The 22,401-nt window shown below is 38.6% G+C and overlaps 1 protein-coding gene across 9 annotated transcripts in view; it reads left to right on the top strand.

The window, feature by feature from the left end:
- Window positions 1-22,401, top strand: part of VPS13D (vacuolar protein sorting 13 homolog D) — a 183,236-nt gene that overhangs the window by 31,631 nt on the left and 129,204 nt on the right. For 6 of the 9 annotated variants that reach the window (XM_090024785.1, XM_090024787.1, XM_090024783.1 and 3 more), the window contains 11 exons: window positions 137-227; window positions 817-943; window positions 1,999-2,179; window positions 5,425-5,607; window positions 10,478-10,709; window positions 12,257-12,467; window positions 14,818-14,989; window positions 16,273-16,385; window positions 17,136-17,345; window positions 20,162-20,424; window positions 20,634-20,767. In XM_090024785.1, the coding sequence (XP_089880911.1) occupies window positions 137-227; window positions 817-943; window positions 1,999-2,179; window positions 5,425-5,607; window positions 10,478-10,709; window positions 12,257-12,467; window positions 14,818-14,989; window positions 16,273-16,385; window positions 17,136-17,345; window positions 20,162-20,424; window positions 20,634-20,767 (1,917 nt within the window). The remainder of the gene's footprint in view (window positions 1-136; window positions 228-816; window positions 944-1,998; window positions 2,180-5,424; window positions 5,608-10,477; window positions 10,710-12,256; window positions 12,468-14,817; window positions 14,990-16,272; window positions 16,386-17,135; window positions 17,346-20,161; window positions 20,425-20,633; window positions 20,768-22,401) is intronic. The other 3 variants (XM_090024788.1, XM_090024786.1, XM_090024784.1) reach the window with 1 other exon arrangement.

The following is a 22,401-nucleotide window of genomic DNA, read 5'->3' as shown; positions in this document are numbered from 1 at the left end:
TATCTTTGTCATCTTTTTGCTTCCTGTGCCCTAAGCCAGTTCAGAAGATATGGCTCAGGGTTCCAGTTTAGCAGTCATGCGGCATAGTATCAAACTTTGTTTTTGTTTTCTTTTTTGTCTTTATTTGCTTGACTAGGTTCATTCCCTATCTTTAGTGCTGAACAAGACAACCAGTGAGCTGGCGAAAGCTAATGTGTCAAAACTTGTCACTTACTTGGAACTGATTGGTGAGTATGATGAATGATTAACAGAAAAAACGCGTGCATTTTATAACGAGAATTGGGATTGGGAGTTTGAAGTCGCTTCGTTGGGAGCTTGTTTGAGACCGCAGAACTTTTTTGCCCTTAATTTATTTAAATCAATAGCTTAACTGCTATCAATTTAAATATTGTATCACTTCTTCTCAGTATTTCCACCTCCACCCCTGCGAAAGGCTTTTCTCATGTCAAGCAGGGAAATAAGAGTGCTCTCCGAAGTGGAAACTGCCTTTAATTTAAGATCTCCTTTAAGTCTGGAGAAATGGCAATTAAGTGATCTCTTAAATATATTCTTGCTGTAATGCTGAAAGAACTCTGTCCAAGATTATCAAAATTATGAAAATACGATGATTAAATTACGTATACAAACCTTGTATTTGGCTACATAATGTATTGTCCAGGTTAATACAACTTTGTTACACATAGGAGTGATGTGCTTTCATTTTTGGAACACGAGTTTTTGTGCATACTCATCTGGCCCTGTCAGTAGTGTAGGGAAGATGGGCCTGCAAAGCACTTGCCATCTACCATTAGTTCTCATCTACCTTTTACTTTGCAGATGGAGATTTGTCTGTTCATGGAAGCATTGGAAGCCTCTCCTTAAGCGATCTTACGTCTCATGGAGAATTTTATAGGGAACGTTTCACTACAAGTGGTGAAGAGGCACTTATTTTTCAAATTTACAAGTATGTAACAGAACATTTTCTTTCTCCAGTGTGTAGTGGATTATTAAAATGTAACACCAACAGATTTAAAATTCAGGTTACAAAGTGTTCAGCTGGGGAGGGTTGTGATTTAACGGCTAACTACTCTGTCTTTTATAAACTATCTTTAAGGGTTGAACATTGGTCATGTTAATTGATTTGGGTTCGTGTCACCATCCAGGCTATTGGCAGAGAGTGCCTGTTTTTTGTTTTTTTTTGTTGTAAAGTTGCATGTGGTTAAGTTTGGTTGGGGGAAAAAGTTTGACCCTTTCTAAGTAACAACATTTGTTTTTAAACTGGAAGTGCTGTGCAACATAGTGTTTCTACTGGTCCCACATAAATATTGGTGTTTTGTTCAGTGTGAATACCATCTTCTGTGTTCAGCTCGTTAATGAGAGACTAAGGAAAAAACAACAAATTAAAAAACCTTCAGGTAACATTGGAAGATTCTTTCAAAACGGCAGAACTGCAGTCAAATTTGGGGTTGAATGTTCTTTTCTTATGATCTAACACCTGAGAATTGTACAGTGCTTGATATACAAAATCTGCCACTATTCTGAGATCTGTAGTCCCATAGGCATGACCTACGACAGCAGAATCCAACCTTTTTGGCACATGTGCTGCAGAGTAGCTTGGCACGGTCCCTAAGTGTGGCTTTGATCCCCTTCTCCTGCCCAGTCAGCTGTTCTGCTTTGTTCCCTGCCCTATATACTGTGTACCAGGCAGAGGCTGCCTGTGTCGCTTGTGGCACCAGGCTGGCCACCCCTGACCAACGGATTAAGATGGAGTGGCAATCTAAAATCAATAGTATTTAAAAATGTTGGAGTAATTTTGGATTTGATTAGAATGTACCCTTTCAAATTGTGCTCAAAATTTAGGTTTTAAGTATTCAAATATAAGGTACTGTTATAGCTGTTGTATCTTGCACTGTTTTTTGTAAAAGAATTTTGCAAATGTTGCTCCAGTTGGGCATTCATTTTAAAAAGTGTAGGACTTTTATTAAATGTTTGTAATTTTCCAAATGTGTTTTCTCACAGATATGGTCGACCTGACCCTTTGCTACAAAGAGACTGTGATATTCGAATCAGCCTACGGATGGCATCAGTTCAGTATGTGCACACTCAGCGCTTTCAAGCAGAGGTGGTCTCTTTCATCCAACATTTCACTCAACTTCAGGATGTCCTAGGTCGCCAGAGAGCAGCAATTGAAGGACAGACAGTATGGTTTGGTTTTTTTATTTTTTCCCCCCGTTGTTGTTTACTAATACAGTAGTGAGAGAATCCCGGCTGTTGAAATATGCCATGAATTTTTTCTTACTGTTTCAGATCACAGTAACATTAGCAGTATTATGTCTTAGTGAGATCTGGGGCGTTCAGTGTTGCAGCAGCTGAATTGTATTGCTAGCTTACTAGATCTTACAAGACCCATTTTTTCTTAATTTATGGTTTTTCCTGGATATTGCTTTTAAACAGGCATGTGCATAGGTGATGCATAGGGAAGACATGGGGGGGGAGGGGCATGTGCCTCCCTTGAGAGCACTGGTGCCCCCCTGACAGCGAGCGCTCTGGCTGGTAGGGGGGCGTGGAGAGTGCTTGCGCCCCCCTGAAATTGGCTTTGCTGGCGGCATGGCAGCAAACATGCTTGGGCCACTGGGAAGCCCCTTGGTTGTGCCCCGACTCAGGAGGCACCAGTTGTTCAATGGCATGTGTAAATGGCTGTTGGAATTGCTCAATACCAGTCCTGTGATATGGTGGCATATAATCTTTTTGCAGTTTTGCAGTGGCGTCTTACTGTGTCCTGGTTTGTTATCAACAATTGCATCCTTATTGCAGTATATAAGGGAACCGGTGGAGGTTCTGGCAGTATTGTCACCTTACTTTTCCCAGCTAAACAGTAAGAAGAAAAGTTCAGTATTGGATCAGTTTCTCACTCCTCCTTTTCTAGGAACTTATAAATAATTATAAGTAAATTTTGTAGGGAATGGACATGTTAGTGTAATAGGTCCCATTTGTATCCATTGTATGCCCTCTTAAATTATTCTCACTCAGATCTTGATAGTTTACTGAATTGGGATCTGTTTGGAGTCCTCTAGCTCCTCATTTGTAGTAGGATACAACGTATCAGAAAAATGTATCATAACTGTTAAGTTGCCACATGGCAGAGGAGAGCAGGCCATGTGAAACAGTGAGAGTAGGTGGGGGGGAGGGATGAAGAAATAGCCTAATTTTGTATTTTTCATACATCTTTTCTTATGCTTTTAAATATTAGCGACCCTATCGGTTGTGGCAAAGTTGGCAGGGTTCAAAGGTAAAAGGGAAAGTTTTGGATTTTTTATATCCTGCTAATATTTGAAGATGCATATCTTTCTAATTTTAATTTTCCATTTAGTTTTAATCTCTCAGAACTATGGCCCTGTCCCTAAAATTTGTACAAGTACAAGGTTTGTGTAGGGAGAATCAAACACATGGGAGCTCCTTTTATAGTTCACCAGTATATCTCCCTGGTGAACCAGAAAAGGATTGGTGATATTGAGAGAGACGCCCCAAATTTGAGCCCTGTAAGATGTAGCACTATTATAATTAGGTGGCCATCAGAATGACGGTATTGGAAATGTTGGGGTTTTTTAATATAAATGATTTAATATATTTGAGGGGTGTATGTTGCAAAAGATATCCGATTCACCCAAAGAACCTTGTCTGCCTTAATATAGTTGATTCTTTTATGTATTATTTAATGACTTTTGTTTTATAAATGGTCACTTCTGTGTTTAAAAACACAAAGCTTTATAAGCTACCTGTTAGGAAATATCTTTGGTTGAAGGGAATTATATTTTCTTCTTACATGTGCATAACTTCATTTGGCACTGACTAGACTTGCACTTACTCAGGAAGGGAGATTAGACTGCTAGGAGAGGCAGAGTGGGACCGTACAATCCTTCATGTATTACTTGCCTTCTAATCCATGATATTCTAAGTGATCTGCCTTTTCCGTAACTCAGTTACCAGTTCCCTTGTATAGCTGGAAACGTAAATGATTTCAGAAACTTAACTGTGAAGGTGGTGGGGAAAGGATGGAGAAGGGTAAGATACACCGAGCAGAAACTAATTAAAGAAGCCTTTTTTTTAAACTGCATTTATTTAAATAAATTGGAATATTCTTAAAATATATGTACATCTTGGGGTTTTTGTTGACAGAAGTCAGTTGTTTCCATAATGTATCTTTCTTTGAATTAGAGACTTCCTAGTCCTGAAGAAGGGTAATTGCACCTGAAATCTTGCTAGAAACTTTTTTCCACCTATTGATAGTAGTTGGTTTAATAAAAGATATCACATCTGCCCAAAGAACCTTTCCTGTCCAGTATTAAAGAGATTCAGATTTTTGAGTAATAGGTTTTTGTGTACCTTCTTATTTGGCAATCTTATGCATTTTTTGTGTGTGGTGGGTTATGGTTGTGGCATGACAGGGAAATATGTAACACATGGCTAATTTACTTTTTCTCTGGCCTCTGGAAGAAAGGGAGTTGATTATATCATTCTGTTAATCACGCTTTTATCTAGTTCTCAGAGTTTGCTCTGACAGCGAATGAGCTCAAATTACCTGGTTTTGAATGTAGATTAGTACTTCCGTACGCTGCACAGAATGCCTGATTCTGTCTGGAATTCTTAATCCTAGGTGGTTTACTAGGCTGATTTGCAGCAGAGAACTGAGAACTGAAGTCCTCTCTTTTATGTTTGCTGATCAAATAGCTGTTTTGTTTTACATGTCAGACTAATCTGCTTTCACTAATAAGGGACTGATGAAAAGTGTTGTCAGCTGTAATGATTTACAGATGTGATTGTTTACATCCTTTCAATGTCTGTAAAGAATTCGTAAAAACTTAAGCTGAAAGCTAGATCTTCTTACAGTTCAGTTTTATTTTGGTGCACCATACAACTGTTAGTTATACTTCTTTTAGTTTGCTTGGAGGGCTACATTTTTTTTATGTTGACTTCCACACGATTTGCTGCTTGTTTCCTCAGGGTCTGTAACTTGCTGCCGCAATCCTTTATTTCCCAGCTAATCATCTGTGTCTGTGGAGCAGAAGCAAAAGTTCACCTTTTTTGCATGGTTATAAAATGTAACATTTTTCAGATCTGGTTCTCTCCATGTAGGTTTTTATTTTACAATATGTAAAGTGGTTTATCAATAACATTGGCTAATAGATAAGCCAGTTTTTAATTTGTCTGTCTTTGAATGGATTTTTAAGAGTGTAAGTGTCCATTGCCAGGAGTAAGTTCTCTCAAATTAAGCATTAGATGTGTTTAAACAATGGCTTCATTAAAAGCAAGTTTACCTGACGGGAGATTACCAAAAAAACAAAAAAATACGTAAAATATTAAAGGACTAGCAAAAATCATTGCATCCTCCTAGGTTATTTGGTGACACCTTCAAATACATTTTAAACCAGATATTTATTTCTCTAGGTGAGAGATAAGGCACAGAGAGCTTCCCGAGTTGTTCTTGACATCGAAGCTGGGGCACCTGTCCTCCTTATCCCTGAAAGCTCCAAGTCGAACCATCTTATTGTGGCTAATCTAGGGAAGTTGAAGGTGAAGAACAAGTTTCTTTTTGCAGGTAGCCCAGGAACCTTCTCATTAAAAGACAAGGTAACAAAAGCTGCTTTGTGTGTTAGTTTTTGTTTTTTTTTAATTTAACGACTCTGTTTTGCTATGCACATATCAAAATGTTCTGCCTAAATGTTTAAAGAGTGTTGAAGTTTCAAAAACATTTCCTTTAGTTAGTCCATTATAGACTTTATTATAATGGACTTTAGATGGTCCATTATAATATGCCCTTGAGCATGAAGTAGACAAAGAAGTGCTTGAATTTAGTGTGCTTTTCTTGTGAAGCTCTAAGTAAAGAACTTGAGATCTCTTCTTCCTCCTCCTGTTTCTCCTCCTTGTTTTAGATGTTTTCACCAACAATATTTTCCCTGTCCTTTTTACATTATTTTTAGTATCATCTTAGTTATTCTGCAGCCAATAAATTAATTCTATTGGTGTATTAAGGATATACAGAAAGTCCTTCCTGTAGGCAAAATCCTTTTGCCTGGCTACCAGTTGTGTTCCAGTACTGTCGTCAATAACTAACAACACGGAATCTGGTCCTACAGTGGGACAAAATTCCCATGTGACAGTAGAGGCAAGGTCTCCAAAGAAGCTAAAACATGTTTAATAAGACAGAAGCTAGGGAGCAAAAATTATTTGACTTCTTTTTTTCTTTTTTACTCTTCTCCCATAACAAAGATACAGGCAACCTCTTGCTTAAAACTGTTTTGTTTAGTGCTATTTCACGATAGCACCTGTTTCACTTTGATACTTGATTTCACTTGGCACTCACCGGTATTGGGCAGGGAGCATCAGCGGCTCACAGCTTCATTGCCCTCTTGCTTCATCAAAAACTTTCGTGCTCTGTGCTCTTTTGTGATTTTTTGTGTGTGTGTGTGGTTGTGTCACTGTTTTGCTTCATTTTTTGAGTTGCATCACGAGTCAGAAACGTGCAACTGACTCTGAGCGTGCAAGTGCTGAGAAACTGCAAAAGTATAATGCTGGAGCTTAAATTGGATGTCCTCAAGTGAATTGGAGCAGGGGGATGCCAGAATGAGGTCTGTAGAGCATTGAATTTGGCTGGGTCAGCTGTTAGGGCCATACTGAAAAATAAAGACAAATTTAAAGAATGTGGTAGAATTGTAACTGCTTTGAATGCTTTGAAACTGAGTAGGAGCAGGGATCTAATTATGTTAGAAATGGAGAGGCTGTTAAGTATGTGGAGTGAGGATACAACTCAACGCTGTCTGCCCTTGAGTATGCTGCTTATTCAGAAGAAGGCTAAGAGTCTGTATGATGATTTACAGAAAAATTTGCCTGAGGGCTTCCGAGCCTTTTTTGTTTTTTTTTTCAAATAATGAGTTGTTCAAAAGATTTAAGAGGCACAGCAACTTGCATAATTTCTATTCAGGGGGAGGCTGCTAGTGCAGCTTGCGGTTATAGAAATAAGCTTGTGGAAATTGAGGAGCGGGGTTATACACCTCAACAAGTCTTCAATGCTAATGAGACAGGCCTCTTCCGGAAGAGGATGCCTTCTAGGACCTACGTTTCCAGGGAGGAGAAGTCGATGCCAGGCTTCATAGTGTCCAAGGATCGACTTACTTTATTGTTCGGTGGCTGCAGGGGATTTTAAATTTAAACTATTGCTTGTACACCACTCAGAAAACTCTGTGGCTCTCAAGGGGTATCTTAAAAGCAGTCTGCCAGTCCCGTGGAAGTCAAACAAGAAGGCCTGGGTGACGACGTCAATCTTTCAAACGTGGTTCAGGGACTATTTTTGTACTGCAGTTGAGAAATATTGTGCCGAGAACAATCTGCCCCACAAGGCACTTTTCATTTTAGACAATGCACCGGGGCATCCTGCCACACTTGATGATCTCCGTGATAAAGTAAAAGTTGGTTTCCTGCTCCCCAGTACCACCTCCATCATATGGCTGATGGACCAGGATGTCATTGCTGCCCTTAAGGTTTATTACATAAGGAAAACATTTGCCCAGGCAGTCAGGGCTACAGAAGGAGAGGATGCTCTGACCCTAGAAGAATTTTGGAAGGGCTGTAATATCCGCAAGGCAATACATAACATTTCAAATGCCTGGGATGATGTTGTCTCCAAAACAAATGAATGGTGTCTGGCAAAAGCTTTGGGCAGACTGTGTCCTGGATTCCCAAGAGGTTGAGGAACCAGTGGTGACAATTCAGGACAATATCATTGAACTTAGAAGGAAAGTTGGATTTGATGAATTTGAACCTGGGGATATTCAGGAGTTGATTGATTCCAACAGAGAGGAATTGAGCAATGAGGACCTCATTCAAATAGAGCAGCAGAGAAGCCATGAAGAGGAAGAAGATGCCTAACGCTGTTTTGCTTAACACTCGGTTTTTCTGGAACCACTTAAGAGCGCTAAGCGGGGCTTCGCTGTAATGGGATTGAGGTGAATCAGTGCTGCTGTTGAGAGAGAGTGAGAAAATCTGTATGAAAAAGATACTAGAAAGCACCCAGTTCATTTGTGCCTCCAAAGTAGGTTCAGTGGAATTGAGTTACTTCTAGTGGAGAGGTAATATTTGGCAAGAGAACAAGAAAAAATCTGACCGGTTATATACCACAGTACTGAATTGCTTGTGACTGATTTTCAACTGATGTTGGAAGCTGTTATTTCACTTGGGCAGGGTCAGTGATTTGTAGCAAGCTGCAGTAGGCACCTTATTAATGCTATTAATCCGTTGTCCCCATTTACTTGCATCGCATTAGGGCTGAGATGCCAATAGGGTGTGTCAACTCCAAGGCAATAATAGATTTTGAATAGCAAATCCTTTTTATGCTCAGTAATGTTTGCTGCATTTACAGGGTGAAATGGGATTTGCCAATTATTGCCTGGGTATTAAAGAGAAAAAACGTGAATATCAATTTTTCTCTCTCTCTCTACCTAAGAAATCACATGAGAAGACACTGGATAGTAGTAGATCATCATAATATTTTGGTTATTGAATTTAAATTCATGTTGTTTTCTTCCCACCTTCTGTATTTTTGTTTTCTGAGGATCTGATTTTGCAAGGCAAAGCATACAAGGATCCTATTTTATATGAGGTATTTCATGCATCTTTATAGAGGTGTTCATTAAAAAAAAAAACCCAAAAGCCTTGTGGAATTCATTATTCATTTATACATCATATTGTATCAAAAGATGTATTTAAATATTTTTAAGACTATGGTGCATTTGTTTAAAATGCATGGTCTTGCAGAATTCCATAAGGATTGGATTTGAGTTTATTTTGCTGTGTCTTGTTTGTTCTTCATATGCATCTGGAGAACACCACTTGCATTTCCTACATAAATGTGGAGATGTATGGGTGGGGCTGTGGCTTTTTCTGCATGCATTTACTTTAACTCTTTCAACCTTAATTTTTATAATGAATACATTCACCTTATAATTGAGTTAGTGTGTTGTGAGTGTTTGGTGAATGCATTTTCCATACCAATATTTATCAGGAATGTTATAAAATGTTAATAGGAAAAGTCACTCTAAAAGTACCTTAAAATTGGAGCAATTTAGAATTCCTAATTTAAAGCTAATAGGATGGTTTAGGGCACACACACAAAGATACAGACTTTGCCTAATGGGTGGTGAAAGAGGGTGCCATTCTGTAACATCAGGAATAGAGTACCAGAATTAAAGAGAGCAAATTCCTCGAGTGATACTGCAGTAAGAGAGAAGGGTTCAAGAATAAAGAAGGAAATGGGGCTAAGACAAGACTTAATTAGTACAGGTAAATGTAGTAGAGGTAAACTGGGGGAGCAGAAACACAACATCACCATTTATGTTCAAGTACTCAGAGGGGGAAAATCCTTTAATCTTGATGTAACTTTTAGTTTGCTTTCACATTGCCAAAAATAAACCCCCCAAAACTAATGAATGAAACTACAAAACCTTTTTGTGTATGTTGGACAAGTCTGACAGCTACAAAAGGACCTACTAGTCTGACCTAAACAAAAAACCTTTTTGTGTAGTTTAATAGAAAAAATAGTTTAATAGAACAAACATTGTGTGGGTGAAATATATGTTTGTTTGGTTTTTTTCTGTCTTCGATGAACATGTGGAAGAAACAGGCTGATTCTAAGCACGCAAGTGCACACACAAACATAGCTTTGTTATCCTTCTCCCCTGGTCCTCAAACATGCTATATACCCCCAGCAAACTTTAAAGCCAGCAAACTTACAGGGACAAGGAGATTTTCATTTCTGTATTATTTGTTTTGCTGGACTTCCAGTGGGTGGTTTATCTTATGTCAGAGGTGCCTGAAATGTATGAAAGGCATCCTGGTAATCATTTCTCTGTATCTAAATTATGATATTATAGCAATTGCTGTTCTTAGCTGTCCTGAACAGAAGAAGATTGAAAAGGAGTTATCTGGCCATTTTAAAATATACATAAAGCTGCAGTAATCATCATGCTGCGGTAGTGAGTAATGTCCTGCAAAATATCTAGGACATAAATTGACCGTAAAATGTATGCAAGTAGATATTGCCTAATTTCAGCCATAGTTCAATCAAGACCTCTAAAATGCAGCCCCTAATAATGAGCTCCATAATGAAATATGACTATTTTCAGAATAGGCTACTCAGTGTAGACCTTTCATCAGTAATTTTTCTACATTTATGATGTGTGCCTTGCCTTAAACAAAAAGGGATAATAAGCTGTTTTCAAAAACAGAAGAAGAACTCATATGCTTTTATGTGACATTGCGTTTTTGCAGATTTTTTTTTTTTTTATATAAAAACTCTTGTTTAAATTGGTGAGTTCTGTTTATGGGTAGCAGTTGCATCACCACTTCAACCCTTGCACCTTTTACTGTATTGCTTCCTTAATAAGTAAGTTTATAATTGTATTTTAAATCTCTGCAGTTAACCATTGTTTTGTTTTCTTTTCTTTAGCAGGATTCGGCTCAATTTGCTTCACCTCTGGGAACCCCAAAGCATGGCATGAAGAAAGTTACAAGCACAGATGAACCCAGGGGTCTGCTAAACCTGACAGAAGGGCTATTCATGAAATCATCTTCTGGAACCAACATTACGAAGCTTAAAAATGAGCCTGTGCTAAATGCACTGAGTAAGCAGCAAGGACAAGAGCCCAAATCGCCTGTTGTACCAATCCCTGATAGTCCAGGTACATGCCAGAGAATAGAGGAGCCTACATAATTTTTCCTTCTTTTAATATAAATTGTTGAAGTTCAGTTTTAACTTTAATTGAGAGAGAACTTGCAAGGCATGTAAATATCCCCAGAAAGCAAGTTTTAAGTTCTCAGGCCTTTTTTTTTTTTTTTTTAAACTTCCTGGCATACTGGAAGCTTCCTGAACCCTGCAGCTGCTCCATGAATTTTATGGGCATGTCAGCTTCCTTGTTAATGACAACAGTAGATTGATGATAATGTCTATTTTGCTGAGCAGCTGTAGGAGGCTCCTGTGGTCTCCAGCTTTGAGGCAGAGCTGTCAGGGATCCCAGCATGTTTTCTTCAGAACCATACCTTGCAATCAGGAAAGGTTTTGTTTTTGGGGGGGGGGGGGTGGGGGGGTTTAACCCAAGATATTTTGATTTGAAATGTACTGAACTCACTGACCTGTCACTTTTTTTACTTCTTTGGAAACCTTCTCACTGGTCACAGTTCCCTCATAATCTGGAGGCTTTATTAATGGCTTTTCATGCATGACGTGAAGTATGGGCCATTTTTTCCTTTACAGCACAGCTTGTAATAAATACCATCTTACTGTAAAATAACATCATTGAGTCAGAGGACTGGAGAGAGAGACAGTCAAGGAACATGATGATAAGCTAAACAGACGAATACTCCACATTTGAAAGTTTATCTAAAAAGATCCCAACCATACAGTTCATCCAGTAAAAGAGATCACCCACAAAAATCCTTGCCACTTGCACTGACTTAAATAAAGATTTTTCTCAAAAGAGATCTTAAACTAAAAGTAGAAAACATGCAAACTCATGTACTACACACAGTTTTTTTTGTGGCTGAGTAACAGGCATTTCAGGTTCATGTGTGAGAGCATGAAGGGTGTCCAATCCAGCCACCATTGAAGAGTGTGAAGATATATAAATCAGGCTGTGGACCAACGATAAACCTGTTTAAAAGGGAGGAACTTTTTATGATTGTGTCAGCTGATCTGTTAGGTAGAAAACTGAGCTGGGTGGCAGAGTGTTTTTGTGTGTGCTTCTATCGCACAATAAGTGGAAGCTTAACTGGGACAATTACCTTATAATGAAACAGCTGTTATGTTCCTGTAATTCAGCTTCTGCATATTGCAGGATGGAGTGGACATGCAATTACAGTGGTTCAGCGTGAAGCATAGTCAGTTTAATTGTTTCCTCTGCCTTCAGAGAAATAATGGTATGTGATCCAGGTTACGTTTGTAACTTAAAACAACTTTTTCCTTGAAATGTAAGGTTAGGTTCTGAGTCATGATCCTGCAGGCTGAAGTAGATTCCACAACACATTCAGCAACCACAAAATTGAGGAATGTTGTGGGTGGCACTTACTTATGAATGAATGAATGTGTTATTTACAGTAGATATTGAAGTGACAAGTGTAGCATAGGAACCTAAAAACAACTGAGTTATTTCTATAATTCAGTCAAACTGTGTGATTGCACTAAGAATGTTTCATCTAGTTTAATATGCCAATCTTCTGCACGTACTTACAGAGGATCATGTCTGCTTGCTGGACTGCATTGTGGTTGATCTGCAGGACATGGACATCTTTGCTGCAGAAAGATATCCCAGGGAGGGTTCTAAGGCTGTGGAGAACACCGGTACAGATCTCATCTTCCCTTCCTACTTTGTCAGGCAGGCGGGAGGAAGCCTCTTAACAGAACCGTTTCGACTGAAACTGAAAGTAGAGAGAAACTTGGACAAGTGAGTTTAATCTGGATAATTTCATACTCGTGACTGAATGCAGATATTGTAAATAAACTCTCCTGTGTTTGAATTACTTTAATCCTCTTCAAACTACTTTTCCCCTGTCCTTTTTTTATTAGCATTTTTAAATATTCCCACTCGTGAAAAAATCCTCAAAGGCTATAGGTTAAGTTGTTATAATAAGAAGTATTTAACATTATAGATACTTTGCAGACAGTTAAGAAACTTCAAATCTAGATGCCAAGAATTTAACTCCTCAATCCACTTGTAGGCACCTAAATAAGATCCTTCATTCCGGAGGCATTGAGTATTTGCAGTTGCCATTGACTGAATTTGGAACCGTATATGCCATCTTAGAAAAGCACTGTGCAAGTGTCATGAAAATTGGTACCAAAAGTCTAAGCACAGTTTAAGAGCTTTAAAGCTGGGTATACCTTATTTTATGGAAGTTTCTATGTTCAGGGGTGTGAGACTTTCCTTTTCTCCTTTTTCCCCCATCAGCAGGACCTCTACTCTTAGATTGACCTTATTAACTTTATTTTTCCACCAAAAGAGTTTTAAATTATTCTCTTTCTCTATTATTTCAAGGCTGCTTGCTCCAGTTCCCCTGTGGTCTGCTGTCTTAATCAAGGGTGGGCAGTTATTTTGGGCAGAGGGCCTCTTACTGAGTTTCAGAGAGCCATTGAGGGCTGCATGACAGGCAGCCCAGGGCAGATTAATATTAATTTTCTACATTTTTTAGGGGCCCCACAGGCCAGATAGAATGGCCTGGCAGACCGTATTTTGCCCACCCCTGGTTTTAATGCACCAAGTCTTCTATCACATAGCTTTTAGACTGAATAAAAATGGTCAGGAAGTATTGAGAAGAACTTCTGAGGAGACAGCTTTCAGCAGCAGCCAGTGTAGAGCCATTAAGAAATTATTCCATGTAAGCGTTCCCATTCACCTCCAATCTTCTGGTGGTCTGCCTCTCTCCCAAGCGTAACATGCTGTAGCAACTTCCTCCCTAAACTGTTGACATGGTTAGTATACAAGGTGGATGCTGTTATGCTGTAGTGTTTTAATAAATGAGTTTTGCATGTGTTCCTCTTTTCTTTTTTTTTTAATATTTATCTAGAATAGTGGTTTTCAATCTGTGGTCCATAGACCTTTTGTGGTCCTCAGACTGTGTATAAGGGCTCCACAAGAGATAACTATGATCATTCAAAAGTACGTGAATACTCGTACATATAAATCCAAGGGGCCTATGCCTCTGTTTAAAATTTTCTAAAGGAGTCTGTACCTGCGTTTGAATTTTTTAGGGGTCTGCAAATGAAAAAGGTTGAAAAACACTGATTTTAAAAGTATTCAATAACTTTGGTACTTGAAAATTTATTAGTAAAATTTTCAAAATTGCCTGACGTGCTAAAGACCCAATGGGTGTAGACAAAACGGGGGCCCTAAATTTGAAGTGGTGGGTTTTTAAAAACACTGCTTCAATTAAGGGCCCTTTTAAACTCCCATGTCATGCACGCACCTGAACTTAACCTGCCTCTCTGGCAGCGGGGAGGAGAGGGTGAGCTGCCTGTGGGTGGAGCAGTTCCTGGGTTGCTGGGTGGGATTGGTACTTCCCTCCGCAGTACTTCCCTCCCTGGCTTGGGTGGTCCTGGGGGGCATCGCAGCTGCCAAGGGAAGCACCAGGCCCCCGCACAGCTCAGACATGCAGGCAGGCACCAGTGGCGGGGGGAAAAAAAAGAGATCTTGGGCAGAGCTTGCCTTCCTGGGCTGCTGCCAGGCTGCCTGCACAGGCTGCCTGCAGAGCTCCTGAATTGCACAGAGCCTGGTGCTTTGCTCCGCAGCTGTAGGGCAGCAAACTAAAACTCCTCAGAGGAATTTTTGCTGTTCCCCAAGTCATTTTGCTACTGTGGCTGGAATTACTGAGCAATATACGTTGATGCGTGCAAACACCAACACCATTAAAGCAGTGCAACAGCATTGAACCCGCTTTAAAGTGTCATGCACACATGTCCCTTGTTTGACTACACACAGCCAATGACTTTCAGTGGGAGTTAAACACCCAAGTTACTTTTGTGCTTTTGAAAATTTTACTCTTTAATGGAATGAACGGGCCAGTGATTTCTCATTTAATTTGTTGCCGTCTCTGAGATGTAAAGATTATCTCCCATTTTTTCATGTCCCGTTGCAATCCATACTTTCTGCTTTATCTTTTATCCATAAATGCTGCAGTTCAGTCCGTGAGATGGAATTATTTCTGTCCATGTTAGGTGGTGTGTTTGCATTCCAGGGCAGGAAATATTACAGTTGAAGGGTTGTTTTTTCCAACCTGTTTTTTTTTTTCTTTTTGTAGGGAAATAAGTCATGCAGTCCCAGACATATCAATTCATGGTAATCTATCATCAGTCCATTGCTCCCTGGATTTGAGCAAATATAAACTGATTCGAGGGCTTTTAGAGAACAACCTTGGGGAACCTACAGAAGAGTTCATGAGACCCTATGATTTGCAGGATCCAAGAATTCATGTGAGAGAAACTGTGACTTTATGTAACTTAAATTCCATATGGAAACATTTGGGTCCTGTTTGTTTAAGAATATGCACAAAAATCTTTTCCTGTGCTTTGTTAAATGGCAAACTGAGTTTTACTGTTAGGAGGAAGATTTTCTCAGCAGAAGAGTGGCAGGTTATAAAGTTCTCTCTGTTGATATATTTTGGGAATCCCAAGTCCTTTCACAAGCGATTAGAAGTATAAAAAAGGAAGCATGTTCTTATCAGTTTCGTCACAACATAACCAGTTACTGTATTGGTAACTTCCTTTTGTTCAGGTATTTTGTGGCTGGGTCCTGAATATTTCCTGTCTGTAAGGCCCAACATCAAATGCAGCAAGACTGGATGGAATGAATGAGCATCTATACACACACTCCAGAGTGGAGGGGGATGCACTTTAATTAAAGTGGTGCTCAATGAGCTTTAGTTAAAGCGGCGCTGCTGCCATTCTGAAACACAGGGGCGCTGAATACATGCGCCACGGAGGCTGCTGCAGTGTGCTAATTGGCACACTGCAGCAGACTCGATTCATTCATTGTATTATAACCGTGTACATGGAAAACTAGATGGATCAACAACATTTGACTGTCCTATCTATTCAAGCTAAGTTAGATTAATCAAGTCTGCTCTAATAATGTGTGCTAATTAGCATGTGTCAGAGCAGGGGTTTGGGACATGTATAGGTGCCCAATATGCCTTTGCCCTTATTTTTGGGGAGGAATTGCTGCTGACTGCATTATTTCTTCTTTCAACTTTGGGAAGAGGGGAGGGATTCTATGTCTTACCGTTCCATGGCACAGTTATCCCGTCTTCCATGGAGACAAAGCCATGGTGCAATGAGACAAAGCCATGATGCAAAGCAATGATTATGTTCTAGAAAACATGTAGCATGCCCTTTAGATTTTACAACCATTTGGCGAAGTCCCCACAACACTAACCTGTTGTCCTTTCAGGGTTTGGTGAAACGTCTGGCATGAAGGGTACTGTATTAAGAAATAAACATGTTGCATAGGTAACCAAAGGGAGGGAGGTCCTGATAGAAGGTACTTGGAACAATTTGACATTGTTCTTTTAAAAATACTAGTCAGCACTGTCCTGGAAACTGATTACATTTATTCTAGCTTTTGGTTATAGTACTGGAATAAATTTTTTTGAAGTATGTTAATAAAACTCAATTGAGGAAAAGCTAGAGGACATAAAATGTTCATTAGGAAATCCTAAAATCAAAGATTGGAAATAACGTTGATGTTCTATTTTCAGACTGTGCTGAGCGGTGAAGTGTATACCTCTATGACTTTCCTCATAGACATGGTCAATGTGAGTCTGGAACTGATGGATCCAAAAGGAAAAGATGGACGCAGCTCATTAGCTCGGTATGACTGTAGCATTTTAAAGTAATAACTTTTTTAATGTTCCATTTGTGTGAGAGTTTTTAAAGGATAACGGATTATAGCTTATTGAAATATATAACAGCTTATATATGTGTGCAGTATGCGCAAGCTGAAGGCAGTCCGAATTACAAGGTTTCATGGAAAAGTACCATTTTGCTACTAAAGGCCATCGCTTAATAGTTAAATTGGCCTACAAAGTTGGAGGCATCAAAAGTGCCCTAACCCCAGCAGGTGTGAATTTTCAGGACTCCTGGCAACCTGACGGGTTCAAGTCATGGGTAAGCTTCTCATGCCTTTATCCTTTCAAAACAAATGCAATATAGCCAGTTTACGGTACACAGGTTGGCTTTGGGTTTTCACCTTACATATCCTTTCCACTTCTTTCTTTGATATGCCTATGCAGTGTGCCTGTTATATGTCTGCCTAGACCACTACATTGTAGGCAACTGTATTTCAGTAATGTTAAATGAATTAGACGTTGCTTGAATTGTTTTCATTTAAAATTACCTCTATTCTCTATTGTTATGAACTACCATTAATTGTAATATTTATGCAGATGAGCAATATAGTGGTGACAATGTTTGTAGCTGATGCTGGTATTCAAGTTCTCGCAAAAAACCCCTTTGTTTATATTTTCTATATAGGTTTAATATAAACAATCCAAATGACTGATAGGAGAAAAATGGTTTGGAAGAGTCCTAGATTAATTATTTTTTTGCTTTTCTGTGTCAGGTTTGACTTCAAGAAATCCAAGCTGCTTTTTGAGAGTTTTTCAAATCAAGCAAAATCTGTAAATCTGGTTTCCCATTCTATGATGGCCTTTGACACTCGATATCCTGGACAGAAGAGTACTCTCAATGTACCCAATGTATTCAACTGCATTTTTCAGTCATCAAGGAACACTGCTAATCAAGGAGCAATACAGATTGAGTTGCATTTCAGGTAAATGAACTTAGGACCTTTTTTCCCCCCCCTTTGTAACATGTCAGGATATGAAATGGATATTGGAAAAATAAGTGCCTACAATAGGCAGTTACTTTTCTAATATCTCTGGCTTTAATGCAGTAGTTTCTTAATAACCTAAGTGATAAACCCAAAGTTGTTTCTTAAATCTCCTTGTTTACCTGTATAAATACTTACTTTGAAATCTGCAAGTATATGTGCATTGATATAGCTAAAGGCATAGGCTCTGATGAATCACTGCATACGACTTGGGGTGAAATCCTGGCCCTGTTGGGATCTCACTGACTTTGGTAAAGTCAGGTTTTCAGTACTGCATCAACTGGATTTGTATGAGTGGATGAAGAGGTGTGCAATCAAATTTAACCAGCCTGTTTGTTTTCTTTCTAGAAGTCATACCTTTAACTAATGTTTCAGTGTTATAAATTATATTTATCAATCCCCCACCCTTTGTTAGATGGCAGCAGTCTTACTTCTTCCTTACAAATTCAGATACATGCTTGCACTGTTTAATTGCTTTAAAAAAAGGATTGCCTACCTATTTTGAAGTCTTTAGTCTGTTATAACTTTATTTTAAATTATTCATATGTGTTATACACCAGTTAAAATACATTTCCAGTAGATGTCACTCTTGCCTCTTTTCTGGGAGTGAAATGATCTAAAGAGAAGGTGCCTTGTCTATAAAACACAATTGCTGTGCTTCCTGCTGCAAAAGGACATTATTCCTGTAGGTTTTGTTCATCTAATCCTCCTTGAATGCTTGAGAGCATCCTAATTATAAGGTTTTGTCCTGTTCTAATTACCTGTTGTTCAGAAACGGATAGGAAATTTGATTTGAGGTAACTTGTCATGATCTATATCATGTAAGGAAAATGTATGTAGTTTGACTTACCAGCATCTAGGGTTCTGCATCTCTTATCTTCTATGGGTGTAGTGTTGTCTACCTCCGGTTGGAAACTGAAAGTCCACGGGCCAGATCAGACAGGTGGAGCCATTTGTGAGTGTGGGGAGGTTTTGGCAGTATTTAGTAATGGGCTTTAGCAGCAGTCACTTTCTTGTACCGCTGTAGGGAGAAGCACTAGCAGTGACTGGGTCATAGCACCTACTCACTCACTTATAACCTGAACTGTCTCTCTCTGGGCCACAGCCTAAAAAGGTTGCTAACTGCTGATCTGGCTGGTTAGTGAAGTGGGAAGAGAAGCAACACTCTTATGATGTATTGTGCCTGGTTCTAGACACAGACCTATTGTCTAAAATTAGGCAAAGACAGGTCACTTGACCTCCATCTTTCAGTCTTTGTAAAAATTTGTATGATCTCTGTACAGACATGCAATTCATTTGTTCGTGAAATGCTTTGAGATCTTCTGAAAGTCTCAAGAGCAGTGAAATATGTTATATTTTAGTTCAGTTTGTGATGCACAAGCTTTTTTGATAGTTTGTTCTTTTTATAAGACTGTAATAGAAATCTGTATAAATTTACTGTACAGGTTCAAGCAATTAATTGTATTGTAACTGTGTACATGGAAAACAAGGTAGATCAACAACATTTGAGTTAGAATAGCCATAGCTGTTTAGCAAGCAGTTATTTCAGAGGTTTTCAAGGTAGACTTATTTGGACCCTAAGGGCATGAACAAACAAATATTGCATTAAAAGCAGGGGAAGATTTATGATGCTTCACCTGCTCTGCTGCTTTGTATGTCTGCTCCTATGCTCCATTTGTTTGCCATTTAGATGGATCAAAGGGTATTTTTCATATTAAGATCTTTAGCTTTGGTCAAATCATATTCTAGGAAATTATGTTTTGATATTTCAGGAATTTTAGCTTTAATTAAAAATGTTTCAGAGCATGAGGACAGAGACATCCGCATTATACTTTTTTTAGTGCTGAGTTTTATGCTTGGCACTAGACAGAAGCTTTTGCGAAGCTTGCTAATAGTGTTGTAGTGGCTTCTGCCATTGCAAGTATCCCAGAAAGCCAAGGAAAGCTAAAGGATTTTACTTAGGAAATAGTACATAGACATTGCATCTCACAGAGGAATTACAGCTCTCTAGGGATTTTTGTTGTTTAGACTATGTCTGATATAAAATTGATTCATGGTATTTGAATATTGTAATATTTTTTTCCAGTTAATATGACCAAACCACAATGGGCATTCCAGATGATGAAGTCAGATTTTTTTCTATCCCTTTAATCAGCTATTCAAAACGTGTTGCTAAAAGTTCTGTAAGGGTAGAATTTTTTTTTTTTTCCAAGTGACAGAGCACCCGCCTGTGATATGAAATGAAGTCAGGGTGTGAGAGGAGACCTGCTATATGTCCAGTCCTTTTGAGAGGCACTGAGCTAGGCTGAAATTTTCATATACGGTAACACCCAAATTTGATACTGAACAGATGTCAAAAAGTAACATTATATTCTAAAAGTTAACATCACGTATAACGTGAGTACAGACTGTTTTCAAGGTGGTAAGAGTGATTATATAGTATATGAGGACATTTTGGCTCTCCTCTTAAGATTTTTGTTCCTTGTGTATTTTGATGGCATGCAAAGTCTTTTGGTCTTTTGTCTCAGGTTTGTGTGCACACAGTAAGCCGACACATCTAAGTTTTTCAAAGAGCTGTAGGATCTGTTAAGAGTCCCAAAAGACCATTTGCAAGTTAATTATATTTGCACAAGAGAAATTAATATTACTCGCTACCCTGGAAATGTAATATCAAAGTCAGTGTGGAAGGTTAGGTGCCAGAACTGGCAAGAGATTTTGAGGCATATTCTGAAAGGTCTTTTTTTCTCTTTGACTAGATCTACTAAGGATTCGTCCTGCTTCACAGTTGTTCTGAACAACCTCCGCGTGTTTTTAATATTTGATTGGCTGTTCCTTGTTCATGACTTTCTACATACTCCAAGTGATTTTAAAAAGCAGGACACTGTCACACCTCAACAGCACAGTTACAGCAGTGAAACAACCGTCCTTCCAAAAGCAGTGAAGAGTGGAGTAGTTACAAAACGTTCTTCACTCCAGGTGTCTAATGAAAAGCAGCTGGAAGTCAGGATTAACGTAACAGGTAAATACATGCTGCTTTCTGCATACATAAAGAATAGGCAGTTTGCCATTACGAGCTCTCCTGTTTAAATATAACAGAATAATGTTAAAGCAATAAAATATCAGGTGGTAGAGGAGCAGATGATAAAAAAACCCCTCTATTGCGCTCTTAAAAATGTTTAAAAAGAATGTTTCTTTCATGCTTAAGTATGTGCCATTTATTTTGGTTAGGCACTGAATTTGTGGTGGTTGAGGACATGTCATGCTTTGATACCAGTGCAATTATTCTGAAAGGGACTACTGTTCTCACTTACAAGCCCAAATTGCTGGATCGTCCTTTCTCTGGCAGCTTTTTTGGTATTGAGGTAAGAAGAAACAATCCTGGTTTTATAAAGCGTTTAGTCAAACACTTGGTCAATTCAGTAATGTGCCCTGTTAAAACCTAAATATGAAAGATTTCACAGTGGAATACTTTGCCGTTTGGTCTGTTTTTCCAGACTTTTTTCTGACTCTGTCAGACTTCCTTAGTCTCAACGGTAGTACAAAAATGGTTTCTGCTTTGCTTCTGCCACCATGTTCAAGTAATTAGTTAAAACTTCAGAACACTGTTAGTCAAGTATATTTTCTAAGTGACTTGGCCTCGATACATTAACTTACATAGCGCCAAAATCTGAAATGGAACTGCTCGACTATTTTTTTTTTTTTTTTTCCAGGCTGGAGACAACATTCTGGGCAATGCCTTTGATAAAATTAATTTATGTCTGTGGAAACTTTACTTCTGAGCAACAATGTGTATTATAATTGTGTATGTGCAAATATTACACAATTGTAATACTTAACTCATGTATCCTTAGTCTTCATGTTAATGTCTTTTAATACAGATGGAAGTTATTAGCCATGCAGTAGCACTAAATCTAACTATCCACCATGGAATAAAAAACACCATTTGGATTTAAAGCTTGGTGTTTGATTCCTCAAAATGAGGGTCCTGACTATGGTTGCGCTTCAAAACATTTTTGAAAAATTTCCATTTATTCATCTTTCAAATGGTACTTAATGAAGTATTTGAGATTTTCAGATTTGAAGTCTGAAGAGAAAGTCCACATCAGTCTAATAGTTTCCTTTGTGATAATGATAAAAGTACTGAAACACTAAATTACTGAGTGCTTAATGAAAGCCTTTTTCCTTTAGGCCACCAGTTCAACTCCAGCTAGGAATGATAATTAGTATCTGATGGCTTTATAATGGCATGCTTGAAATCTGTTTTTCCATCTATTTTATCCATCAACAGAAAAGCTACCACTGCAATTAAGAGTAATTGAATAATGTACTGATATTTCTATTAGGGTCTGAGAAGTGAACGGGTCATGAAGACTGATCTAGTCTACTGTTTCTTGTCCTCCGTTCTCAGTGGTAGCTTTTTCTCAAGTATGGGTGAAGCATTGTGGGGAAGCCTGCCTTGCCAGTCTGTCATGTTTTGTGGGTGACATAAATGTCCGAGGCAGTGACTCTCAACCTGGGTGCTGTGGCACCGTGGGATGCTTTGACCTTTTGAGGGTTCTGCGAGGTGCCGTGCAATGACACCCCTGTTAGGTGTGCAAATATGATTTACAAGATTAACTCAGAGATTTCAAATAAGAATCCAGCATCAAAAACATTCTGGTTTGTTGTTGTCTTTCGGAGTTTTTGCAAAAGAATTGCTCTATTACTTTTTTTGTAATCAAAAAATGAGTGAAAGTTTAGAGTTAGCGTTTTCCAAGGGGTGCCATGAGTCTAAAAAGATTGCGAACCATTGGTCTAAGGGCCTCAGTCAAATACCTTTCCTAAATTTAGGCAAAAGTATTTAATTGACAGTAGGACAAAGACCTTAGTTTATATGACATGCATTTCTACAAAACTGTCAGTGGATTTAAGGATGAAGTAATAGGAAAGGGGTTTCTTAACACTAATATATTTGGGAAAGCTTTCTTGGTTTGTTTCATCTGCTTGTTCCCTTTCT

Source organism: Crocodylus siamensis, chromosome 12, assembly GCF_052110815.1.
Source record: "Crocodylus siamensis isolate JL-2025a chromosome 12, ASM5211081v1, whole genome shotgun sequence".
NCBI classification, from domain to species: Eukaryota; Metazoa; Chordata; order Crocodylia; family Crocodylidae; genus Crocodylus; species Crocodylus siamensis.
This window is presented reverse-complemented; position numbering and strand designations above follow the sequence as displayed.